The following is a 13,061-nucleotide window of genomic DNA, read 5'->3' on the forward strand; positions in this document are numbered from 1 at the left end:
AGAAAGGCAAAAAAGTGTATTATGAAATTTCGTTAGGTCCATCCTCTTTAAAAAGGAGAGGAAAAACTCTCTCCTAAGTGACATATTGGAAGAACAATCTTCTCAGTAAGTGTGTATCAACAATGTCTTAATGTGATCATGCTGCTTCAGCTGCTATGTTAATGAATTAGATGGCATTCTCAGTCTCTGGCATCATCAGTTACATAAAGCCCATTTTTCACCTCTTTCAGCAATGAAGCTTATTTAAAAAGCTGAAATCTTGTTTTCTAGTTATCTAATAGATATCCTGGCCTTGGAAGTAGATTGTTTTAGTCAGTATCTGAAAAAATAACCACAAACACAGCTATTAGGACTTGCAGCCATTGCTAACACCTCCAGCTTCACAGCTCATGCAGAATGTGCTCTGATTGCTTCTCTGACCTTCCACCATGAGATCTCAGTTCTAAGGCCCACTAATGATGCATGACACTAAAGATATCATTTAGTCAAATGGTATGGTATTTTTCTAAATTATATCTAGTGTGTATGACATATCAAAGTTATACGTGATGTCATTAATTGTACTTTCCTAGTTCTTATTCTCTAAGGACAAAGTAAAACATCAGAATTGAATAAAAAGGGCCAAGCAATGGAAAAAATGTATAAAAGTAAAAAAAGTTCTTAGTTCTGTGAAGTTTTAGGGCTCATTACTGTAGCCTCAAAGGAAAAATCATTCTAAGCCAAATGCCTCATTGTACATGGAAGTAATAATAGAGCCATCATTTCTTCTCAGGTGAGTACATTTGCATCTGGAGTCTCTTGAAAGCAGAGCCTAAGGATCACAAATCACTGAATAATCTTCCCTAAGTTCTTTAATTTTTGAGTGATGTTAGAACTGACATTTAGTGTTGGTATATGATTGTGGTTATAGATCTAGTTAAATGTTTGATATTTTACCATGTCCACATACCTTTGATTTCCACTGAAAAAAAAATTTTTTAGTAATGTCTATTTAAAAATTCAGGAGCTATCCTAACTGACTTGTCTGTGCTCTGTGAGAAGAGGGCCATTGATGCAGCCAATACTATAATTGAGTTGAAATAGCAGTACTTTTGGAGGAACCAAAGAGAAAAGTGAGATCTCAGCTTCCTTCTCCTCCACAATTAAATCCATACATGTCTCATTGCCTGGGAGCTTGAAGTCCTTTTAGTTTAGAACACAGCAGATGTTATCCACCCATGGCACAGCTTAACTCACCTGAACGTATACAAGTTCCAGGGGAACAGATGGGATGCATCCAAGAGGATTGATCAAGCTGACTGATGTAATTTTGAGGTCAGTCTCTATCATCTTTGAGAGATCATGACAACTGGTGGAGGTTACTGGTGACTGAAAAAGGGCAGACATCACACCCTTCTGGCAAGAAAGGCAAGAAGAAAGATTCGAAGAACTACAGGCCAATCAACCTTACCTCAGTTCCTGGGAAGGTTGTGGGAGCAAATCCTATCAGAAGCCATTGCTAAACCCATGAAAGAAGGTGATTGACAGCAGCCAACATGGGTTTACCAAGCTGATTATTGCTTCTATCACAAGGTGACTGCACTATGAATACAGTGAGGGAGTGTATATTGAATGCCTTTATTTTAGCCAGGGGCCATTGACAGTCTCATACAGTCTTATTCTCAAAATTTGTTGAGGTATGGGCTGGACAAGAAAGGTGGTAAATTAAACTGGACTGCCAGGCTCAAATATTTGTGCTTTGTGGTGCAAAATCCAACTTGTGGGACAGTAATTAATGGATGGTAGGGGGTCCAAGAAGTAGTTAATATTTGAATTAATAACCCGTATGATGGAACAGAGTGCAATCTCAGCAAGCATGCAGATAATACCAAACTGGGAGCAGCGATCAGTATGCTGTAGAACTAGGGTGTACTTCAGAGCAGCCTGCAACAGGCTAGGTAAACAGGTTGGCCAAAGCCTCATGAAGTTCAACAAAGGCAACTGCCAAGTCCAACATGTGAGCTAGAGTCACCCCATGCAACACTGTTGGCTATGCCTGACTGTCTAGGAAGCAGTACCCTCAGAAAAGGATCTAGGGCCCTAATGGACTTTCTTTGGCCATGCAATTCTTGAGTTTTCTAATAGTGGGCAACAGGAAAAGGGAAAAAAACCCAACAACCCATACCCCTGTAACAACAATCTGAATTTAGCTAAAATCTATTTAACTTTAATTTTAGTTTGTCCTTGAATGCAGTGGCCTAAGGAATCCTAAATGCCTAAATACCGTTAAAACCATAGTCTGGTACTCAGTCTATTATTTTGCTTGTATGGAAAATTTTTTTTTTTTTTTTTTTTTTTTATATGGAAATAGCAGTGGGCTATTGATTATTTCAGAAATCTTAGTTAATAATAGGAAAAACATCCCTCCTGAAGTTCTTGAATTTCCCAGGAAAGTAGCAGTGTAGGCCCCAAAAGAATAAATTGTTAAGACTACAGTTACGAAATCAACAGAATTTCAACTTGCAGATTTCATTTGTGCATAATTTACTTCAAATAGAAAAATTAGTGCTAGAGGCATATAAGGAGGATAGTATAAGTGAAGCTGATAATTAGTACATATCTTCTTTACAATTAAGTGGGTTTAGTGTAAGTGGAGATTTGTTATCATCAGTTTCAAAAAAACATATGTTTAACAACTGAGTCCTTTGGCTCTTTTATCTTCCAATACTTTTTTGTTCTTAATTTGAAATACGGATTTTTAAACAAAAAGGAAAAAGTTGTCTTGAAATTGAGGTCAAATGTCTTGTTGACTTGAACTTTGGATACATATTAGAGGTTACATGACTATAAACTTGAGAGTAGTCTATTTTTTGATTACCCTGTGCTTCTGCCTGACTTCCCTTCTTTTTGACAAAAAAATGCAAGCTGAAGTACACTTTCTTTCTATTGTCTTGTTTAGTATTGATTTCACAAACTTGATAGAACATTGTCAGGTTATATTCCTTTGAAATTCTATATTCTTTGATATGTACAGTATTTTAAGGGGGTGGGAATGAGTGGTCCCTTGGCTGTTTAGTTTGCTGGGTTTTTTGATTCATTGCCCCGTTGAATTTTTGTTTGTTTGTTTTCACAGAGGTATAAGAACTTGGGAAAAGGCTTTTAGGACATTACCAGCTAAAGTCTATGTAATGGTGGAAGAGTCAGAGGAGGGAAAGACCTGAAGATTTTTGTCATTTTAATGTGTAAAGACTGCATCTGAGGTCTAAGAGCCATTTGAGGGGTGGACTGAATTCAATGCTAGGAGCCTGATATTGTTGAGGTGGGTGGGAGTATACATCTCAAAAGTTTTTTTGAAGCATACATTTCTTATGCTTACTTGAGCCATGTCTAACCTCTGAAGCTGAGGTTACCATTTACCCAGCTGTATTTTTTATTCTTGTATTCAAAAAAAAGATGTAGAACCAGAGCTTGCTTTGAACACTTGTCAGGCTTAAGACAAAAATGCATTTCTAGAAAAGTTTGGGTCATGTAGGTCAAGAACAACTGACATGAAGTACAATAAGATTAATACTTTTGGAAAGTTAATTATGTATGTATACATTCAACCTTTTTTGTGAATGAAAACTTTTAGTGTCCCTGAAATTTTCATTATTTATTTACTTTTATATATTCTGAAATATATTATTTCCTTAATTTTAGTAATATGTATCTAGAGAAATCACATAGTTACATATATTAAATGTATATATATGTATTAGGATTTGAGAGAACAGTTAGATTTCTGAGCTTATAAAACACTTCGGAAAAATTACATTTGGAGAAGACATTCCCCAATAAAGTTTTCTTGAATGTTTTTCTTAACAGACTGTTGTGATTTTTCCGGTAATTGTCAATACAGCCTTCTTATAAATGGACATCTACACAACTACGCCTGTTCTCTAATTTTCCTACAAGAATGTGCTCTAGTAATTAACCAGCTTTTTTAAGTCTATAAAATATCTTGGGGTCAATTAATCATTGCGATGTTTCTCTGGAAATCATATGATACTCACTACTTTTTTTGGCTTGAAACATTGTTTGGTTTTAGCAGTCATAAGAATGCAGCCATGCCCAGCTTTCTTTCCTAATTCTCATGTCTTATATAAAGACAGGGTTGAAAAAGAAGCATTGCTAAAGGTTAAAATAACCTTTATTAGGGTGCTAACCTATTTATCTTCACCATATAAAATATGTGAAAGATCATGAAAGACAAACCCAGGGAAAGAGGCTATTTTTCCTACTGCTTGCAATTCAGAGATCCGTTTTCTATAAAACGTATATTCACTAAGCTAATTAAAAAGAAGTGTGCAGGGGTTTTTTTATAAATTTGTTCAAGTCAACACATTTACATATAGTTTTAAAATGGCAGAACTTTGAAGTTTTGTGGTATTGGAAATGGAATAACAATGCAACTAGTAGATGATTCAGTTAAGAATGTTCGTATTTGATGCTATCTTAGCTTTGGAAGTCTTTTAAAAAGTGTGGGTCTGAACTGATATTCAACTTCCTAACATTGAACTAATCTTTACACATGAACTTGAGTATCTCAGTCCACATAGAGTAATCTGATTCCTAAAAGGACTGGATGAAATAAAAAGCTAAATACACACATATATTCGGATCTTTAATTTCAAAGGAAGTTTTCAATCACAGTCTATCATCAATGTATAAATGAGCATAGAAAAGTGATCTGGTCCTTCTCTATCAGCTACAAGAGGTAAAAATTTGTGATTTCTTAAGAAGTTTCTCAAAACTTACTTATGCTTTTAGAGGGGACATTTCTAGCAAAGAATACTTAGGCCTTGGCAGAAATGAAGTTTAGTTTAAAAAGAAATTAAAGATGTTGTCCTGGAGTAGCATGATATTTGAATGAAATACCATGCAGAGCAAAATATGTTTGCCAGGAACCAAGAAAGTTACAGCTTTCAGCCACATGAAAGACAGTATAGTATGGCTGGTATGGCTGGTTGCAATAGGCCGTTTTCTATTGAGTATCCACAGGGATAACCTTCAGCATATGATCCTTCTGCCTGACCACTCCCCCTCCCAGTCTGAGCAATTATTAAACTGCAGAATGTCTAACAGTAGGAAAAGGAGTTCTTTATGTGGCATGTATTGCCCAAAATGAAATTTTGCCAGCTTATTTGAAATAGTCATAGAATGCCACTGAATGTTCTGCCTTGGATTAAAGTATCATCTTTAATTTGTCTTTTTTTTTTTTTTTAACTTTTTGTTTTATTTTCTTGGAGTGAACTAGATTTTAACTGCACTATTGAAATATACTCACTGAAGACTAGGAAAGTAGAAATCAAGGATGGTGCATCTGCCACTTCTCTGGGCAAAAATATGAATGTAGATATTTTGTAAAATCTGTTGGAAAAAGGGCCTTTCTGACTGAGAATGGCATTAATGGCCTGCCTCACTGAGGGGAGCAGGAGTCCAGAGAAACAGGCTAGACAAAACTAGAGAGGTGAACTGCAGGGTGAATCTTTTTTTTAAAAGCAAAGAATTCCACACGCTATTTTTGTGAAATTGTAATGTGGATTTTTTTTTTTTTTTTTTTTTTTTAAATGACTACACATATAGTCATTATAAAATACACCTTTTTCCCCTCCCATTCCTTCTATTCTATTGTAGTCTTCAGGAGCAGTCAGGACTCTGAGTTCACAGTGAGTTTTGGATATAAATTTTCTTCTCCTTGTTTATTTTCTGTTGGGTTATTTTCCTATTTTTCTCTTCGATACCATATAAATAAAAGCACTACATAAATATCAATAAAACATTTTTTCTGGCTAAACCATTGCTGTACTGAAAACAGTGAATGAATCAATGAGGAAATGAAAGAAGAAAAGAAGGAAGTATAAAGAGTTAGTTCTCCTTGATTTTCAAAAGTAGTTTCACAGTTTTGACAGATGGTGATTCAGCTTGTGATTCTGAGGTCCACCGTGTTTGGAAACCTCAGACAACTTCAGCTCTCATGGCAGCAAACGTGTTGACCTTTTGGAGTTAATGTACACCACTTTAGCAGAAAGTCCTTAAACTACCAATTTCCAAGGTCTGAAAGAATATACCTATAAAAAGATTGTCTCCAACATGTCCAGTTTCTTTCACTCTTTCCATAAGCATCTGCTACTGAACTCTTCTGGAAGCAAGTATCAATCTACTGATGTAGATAGATGCTTTGTCTGACCCAGAACAGGGTTGTTTTATACCAAATGCTGGTCTCCTTTTCAGCCTGTATTGTCAATGTCTTCTTGCATTCTCTTCTTCTAACCATAGCACAGTTTTGGGGATTGGTTTGGTTTTTATTATACTCTTGTGATCCTCCTCGATCTAAGAGAGATGAAAGGCAGTATTTGTTAACATTATTCACGATTTGAACAGTTACTTGTAGAAGTGCTTCAAAGCTGAGTGTAGGTTTGACACTGTGTTCTGTGAGCTATTTTTTGTTCATGGTCTAAATAGGACTCAGAACAGTACAAACTACACATATAGTCATTATAAAAGATTGTGTAGCTACAGAATGTAATCCAGAGCATATAAAATATGCCTAGAATTAGATTGTATAAATAATATTACTTTGCTTTTCAATAGCTCATTCAGTCCCAGTTGAAGTTAGTAGAACCACTGTGAAACAGGATAAATAGGTTTTGATCCTGATGGATAAATGGCTTTAAAATGGTTTTAAAACAATGGAAGTTTTAATAATAAAATTCAGAAAGAAAACCTCAAACCCAAGTATATTCACACCTTCTTGTTGCTGAAGAATGATATAGGGGATAATTGCATTGTATTTAATAATGAATTTGGTGGTCTGTATTCTTTTTAGTCTTGGAAGTCTAAATTTGTATCTTGAGGAGGAGCTAAATCAACACAAACACAAAGTCTGGCACAAAAAGAAAAAAAAAGAAAAAAGAAACCTTTGAATAATTTGGCAAGTATTAAAAATGTGTTTCAAACTATAAGTTAAAGTGAATTTATTTCTGTGAAGTTTTAACAAACAATTATAAAGGTCTGTGTATGTTTTGTGTACCTGTAAAAATTGCAACTTTTAAAAAGTAATGAATACAGTCTTTGATTTGAAACAAACACTGTAAATAAAGTATGGAGGATACAGAAGTGCGAGAGATATCTTCAGATGAATTAATGTGTGTTAAATCAACTGTACGCGATTTACACATGTGTTAAACTACATATATACCTCAGTATTTATGAAATCAGTTCCTTAATTTGGCTTTAGAAACAAATGTATGCCTATAACAGTTTATGTAGACCATACAATCAAGCACTATAATTTTATTTGCTTTGTAATTCATCTCGGATTGTTTGGTTGTGGTTTTTTTTTCTTTTAGTGGACAATATCAGTAGAAATGGATATAGGTTTTAGCCTTAAGTATTGGTAATTCTGTCATAAACTTTGCATTAGTTATAATTTAGGACTCTGTTTATGGGGAAGATATGGACAGAAGTTTCTTGAACTTAGCACTGTCAAAATCTCTAGGGATAAACAGTGGAAGAGCATATATTTGAAAATCAATTCTGTGTTTATTTTTGTTGGCCAAAGCAAATGTCAGTGTTGTATATTTTTATAATATGCTACACATTCATAGGAGTGCCAAATGTTCTTAATGATAAATCAGTTATCTTTTCTTCTTGTCTTGCATATTTATACCTTTGAATCATGCTTTTAGATTTTCATTGATATTTATTTTCAAGACTTAGAACATGGATAGACATTTTATAGGCTATGAAAGAAATAGAAACACTACGAAGAATATTAAATTAATAAATGGTGAACACTGGGCTAGGAAAATACTTTTTCCTAGAAAATACTAGGAAAAAAGTCTCAACCTAAAGATTAAGAGCAAAGAACTTTAACTGGGTCATGGTACAACTATAAAGCAGAAGGATTCAATCAGTGATTCTTGCTGCTTAATTGATTTTTGTTCCAAAAAATTGACTACAGTTTTGGAGTGGTAGTTTTCATATTTCGTAATTTTATTGATTTCTATTGCAAACAATTTCATCAGAGAGGTAAAAATTCAAATAGCTAGGGTGCAAGCTGTACCTAAAATCTGACATTAGAACCTAGATCACATTCACTTACTAATATAAGACATCTAAGTAGCCAGGTAATTCATAGACACATCATTGTACACACCAGTTAAATTGATTGACATTTAAATTGTACAAGAAGTGGAAATCTACCTCTCTCTCAGCTGTATTGATTCTCTTGCAAATAAAGGAGGAAAAAAAATACTTCAGAAATTTGCCTTTTTCATATACCTTTATATACCAGAAAAGTTGAAGACACAGCTTTTGCAGAAACTGAGTTGACCTGTGACTAGGTTGCAAACCCACATTTAGAAAATGAGTGAAAAACTCTAATCTGAAAAACTAGAAATAGGATTTGTGCAGTGCATTTAAAGAGTAAATTCAAGGAGGACAAGGAGGACTAATATCATTTCACTGACAGGTTTTGGTCAGATTTTCTAATTTTTTTCATAGTTACTCATTTTGACCATTCTGCCCATAGACCTCAGACAGTTATAAGATTTGACTATATCATAGCTTTATCTCTGTTGAGATACGAACTTGTCAGTCTTCTGTGTCTGAATTGTACCAGCTTCACATCTTTAAATGATCACCTTATATTTTGATTTACTACAGTCTGCTTCTGGAATAGATTTTAATTGTGACTTTTTTTTTCTTTCCTTTTTTTAATGAAAATTATTGGAATCAACTACTCAGTAGTTATTGGCATAAAAGTAATCACTGAGAAGATATGTATTAGTGGGTTGCAGGTAAATGTAACAGTTAAAGAATGTCATACATTTTATTTGTTGCACGCCTCTACAGTCTATTTACATAGATTTCTTAACATAAACAGCCACCTTAGAGAGGAGGTGTGGTAAAAAGTATAATGTTGTATGTTTATCATTAATTGAAATGGTAGGAAGGGGAAGAGTCATAAAGGGACATTATCTGTTAATCATGAGGGCATAGAATTTATCCAGATTTATTAAATAAAAGAATGAAAACCAAAACATACTGTAATCAAAGATCGCAGAATTCAGAAACAAGGAAACAAAGATGTAAGAATAAATCCCTTTTAAGACATGAAAATAAAGTCAAAATTTATTGAAAATTTATTTTTAACAGTTAGATCTGAATGGAAGATGAAGAATAATAGTGGTTAACAGTTACTTTATAATAAAAAAGAGTGGTCTTAGAGTTACAAAATTATGTGACCACTACCTGAAGTAACCTTTTCAAAATATCTGGAATATGATCCTTTTGTCTCTCAGAATTTCCAAGGGTTTGGAAGACCTTCTTCTTCACCAATCTAAGGCTGTGCAAAATCCTGTTTACATAAACTAAACAGTAAGGTATCCGAAGTTAAGATAATTTCACAGGGTCAGAAATCATGCAATCTGAAATACCCTGTGAATGGGAGAACACAGTCCATTTTTATAAATTAGACATTTTCAAAAGAACGAACTCCAGGCTCTTTGCTGCTGAAGTAAGAACAGACTGAATGACTGAGCCCTGTGTAAGTGAAGCCAAATTCTTCAGCAGTATTTACTTACTGTGTGGGAGTAATTTATTTCTCTCACTTATCAGAATATATTGGAAGAACAGATGGTCAAAAAACTCAAGGACTTAAAAGAAAAATAAGTCATATGCAGGTTGAGTTTGAAACAAAATCTAAATTTTGCTTTTATGAAAGAAAACTGAATTCTGCCTGGAAGTGCTAAAGACATGAGTTAGCACCTAGTTCTGTCGCCGTTCTACATTCCAAGCTATTATTTTAGTTTGCAAATTATTACATAACATCAAAAATAAAATCGATTAATTGAAGGAATAAGTACATATAGCATTCAGTTTTTTAACACCAGATTTCAATGAAAACTATTCACTGATTCAATTCAACAAAAAACAAGTTTGACAGGATCAGGCACCTACATCTGGATATAAAATACTCAATTAGTCAAAAACAGTGAACAAAGCTGTTCATGTTCTTTAGACCTTTTAAGTACCTTAGCTCTGTATTTTTTCAGTCTTTGTATGACAGTCTTTTTGAATAACTTGTGTTATTAACAATATTGGGATAAAATTATAAGAATTTGAGAAGGAGGGGATGCGTCTTCTTTAAAAAACAGAATACGCCCCCCAAAAAACCACAGCTCACAAATACTACTAATCTGATTTGTTTAAAACAAAAAAGTACAATACAGCATCTCCAAAGGTGTTTTAAGTGTGATTGCTCTGCAGGTGGCAGTTCTGATATACGACTTGAAAACACTTGAACAGTGAGTAAGACAATTTAAGAGACTTTGCAAAAGTTATTAAAACTAACCTGATTTGATCAGTGCACTATTTAACTTTACTCATTCATGCAGGCTACGTTAGAGAAGGAATGGCTAACTCTAGATTCCACCCGTTTCCCTTCAAAAACACTCCTGCTCTCAAACCAGCTGCACTGGCCAAAGGTAACATGTCACAGAAACTTCTTACTCTTCAGTCTTTATTCATTCCTTAAGCATATGCTATTCTGGGGTGATTAATACGACAATCTATTGACTTGAAAAACACAATTACTTTTAGAAGTCTCGGACTTCCTCCTCATCTCCAGATGCAATTTTTCTTTTAGATTTTCTTTCATTTGCTTAGTTTTTTCTTTATTTTGGATCTATTTCAACACTTTACTTCACAGTAGCAGAAAAAAAGATGATGTGCTTCATCTGTACATTTGGCAATAGATTAAAAATTGCTAGTTGACACACTACTTTAAAAAAACTAAGATCTGCATTATATGACAACAGCTGAATGTTTTCAGGACAGCTAAAGGTCATTAAACTGTAATGTCTGCTAGTTATTTGATAAACTTTGAAGTTTTAGCTTTTTGTTTTGGTAGAGCTTTCTCTTCTTGTTACAAGTGTAGTAATACTAATGTTTTATTTCCTACAGTTAAAAGACAGGAGTCCTATAAAAGTATAATTCATTATATTTGGGGAATAATTCCCCAAAGGTAAGGTCTAATGGGCATATCACTATTAAGAATCCTTTCTGTTATGGTAATAGACTCTGCAAAGCCTGGTGCAGGTTTACCTGCACATTTTAAACTCAAGCTTGCAGGAATCATCAACTGAATTTTTTTTTTTTCCTCTTACTTAGAAGTATTCTAGGCCTTCACATTCCAGTGAACATTCAAATGGTTTGCCATTGTCACCACAAGAAGTTGGGCAGTGCATTAGCAGCTCACATTCATACTCAGCAGAAAATATTCACTTTCATAGCAGATAAGTTAAATTATTTTCTTTTTTCCCTATATTTGGTTCATTTGGATTTGACAAAAAGCAAAAGAAGGAAAACTTGAGGCTGTTTTCTGATGCTTTTGCTACATTTGGTTAATATGGTATTACTGGAGTTAAAAAAACTGGGGAAATCCCAAGCACAAATACAGGCTGGACAGAGAATGGATTGAGAGCAGCCCTGACGAGAAAGAGTTGATACATTGGTTGATGAGAAGCTCAACACTACCTGGCAATGTGCGTTTGCAGCCCAGAAAGCCAACCGTATGCTGGGCTGCCTCAAAAGGAGCGTGACCAGCAGGTCAAGGGAGGTGATTTTCCCCCTCTACTCTGCTCCTGTGTGTCTCTACCCCGAGTACTGCGTTCAGCTCTGAGGCCCCCAACACAAGAGGGATGTGGACCTGCTCAACTGAGTCTAGAGGAGGGCCACGAAAATGATCAGAGCGCTGAAGCACCTCTCCTGTGAAGACAAGATGAGAGAGTTGGGGTTGTTCAGGCTGGAGAAAAGAACGATCCAGGGAGACCTTATAACAGCCTTCCAGTACCTGAAGGGACCTACTAGAAATCTGCAGAGGGACTTTTTACAGGAGCATGTAGTAATAAGACAAGGGGTAGTGGCTTTAAACTGAAAGAGGGGAGATTTAGATTAGATATTAGGAAGAAATTCGTCACTACGGGAGTGGTGAGGCACTGCAACAGGTTTCTCCAAGAAGTTGTCACTGCCCCATCCCTGGAATTGTTCAAGGCCAGGTTGAATGGGGCTTTGAGCAACCTGGTCTAATGGAAAGTGTTCCTACCCATGGCAGGGGGTTTGGAAAAGATGATCTTTAAGGTCCGTTTCAACCCAAACCATTCTGTGCTTCCAAAGTGTATTAACTTGTTAAAATCAAATATATTAAATTCAGTTGTTCTTTTTCATTGACTATCAGAATTAAGAATATAAGAATATATGTGTATATTTTTATCTAAGTTTGACTTTAAATCATAAAACTTATATTTTTTCACATATATCATAACATAGACATTGAAATAGAGATTTGTAAGACTAGATAAAGATTAAAAGGGATTTCTTAAACAGCTGCATTCTTTTGGAGAGAAAGGACTGAAATATGCTCCAAGTAATTGAAATGTAAACATTTCAAATTGATGGCAGACTTTTATTACTCTCCAAGATAAAGCCTTCCTGAAGTATTAAAATAGATTTTTTGTATTGTTTCCAAGCTCCAAAAGTGCTTTTAAAAGGCACAAACAACTTGTAGAATAACAAAGGCTGCAAAATAGTCACCCAAGAGCCTTCCTTATTTACCTGCCTTTCAGTACCACTCTTTTATTTGTTTTCAGGTCAGGGAAGGGAACAATGTCACAGCAATCTGACTGGAAGGAAAAAAAGACATTTTCATTCATGTCTGAAAAAGAAGAGAAAATTTCAAAAGAATGGTATGTTAAGCTATTTTGCTTACATAGTGACTTCCAGGAATGGACACAGTGTAGTTGGCTTTTGTTGCTCGCCTTTTTTACATTCCACTTTTCAAGAGTCTCTGTTCTCTACCAAAGTAAAAATTGTTGTAATTACTTTTACAAGTGCCTGTGAGAGAAGCTTAATAAGTTGCAATAATGTAACATTAAGTATTGCAACTATCTGGTTAATTCAGAAAGTTTCATACCATGCATAAGAAGTACTATATACACTTATATTTTGAATGCGTATTATGCAATAATATGCAGCTG

At 34.7% G+C, this 13,061-nt stretch overlaps 1 protein-coding gene across 19 annotated transcripts in view; it reads left to right on the forward strand.

Moving 5' to 3' along the window:
* Positions 1-13,061, forward strand: part of LRRIQ1 (leucine rich repeats and IQ motif containing 1) — a 127,434-nt gene that overhangs the window by 51,102 nt on the left and 63,271 nt on the right. For 16 of the 19 annotated variants that reach the window (XR_003990646.1, XR_003990645.1, XR_003990644.1 and 13 more), the window contains one exon: positions 12,675-12,770. Coding sequence is in view for 12 of the 19 variants with exons in the window: in XM_030480236.1 (XP_030336096.1) it covers positions 12,675-12,770 (96 nt within the window). In the remaining 7 variants the exon portion in view is untranslated. Of the gene's footprint in view, positions 1-1,003; positions 1,143-6,847; positions 6,927-10,421; positions 10,512-11,196; positions 11,578-12,674; positions 12,771-13,061 lie in introns of those variants that run through there. The other 3 variants (XM_030480240.1, XM_030480243.1, XM_030480244.1) reach the window with 3 other exon arrangements.

Source organism: Strigops habroptila, chromosome 3 (genome assembly GCF_004027225.2).
Source record: "Strigops habroptila isolate Jane chromosome 3, bStrHab1.2.pri, whole genome shotgun sequence".
NCBI classification, from domain to species: domain Eukaryota; kingdom Metazoa; phylum Chordata; class Aves; order Psittaciformes; family Psittacidae; genus Strigops; species Strigops habroptila.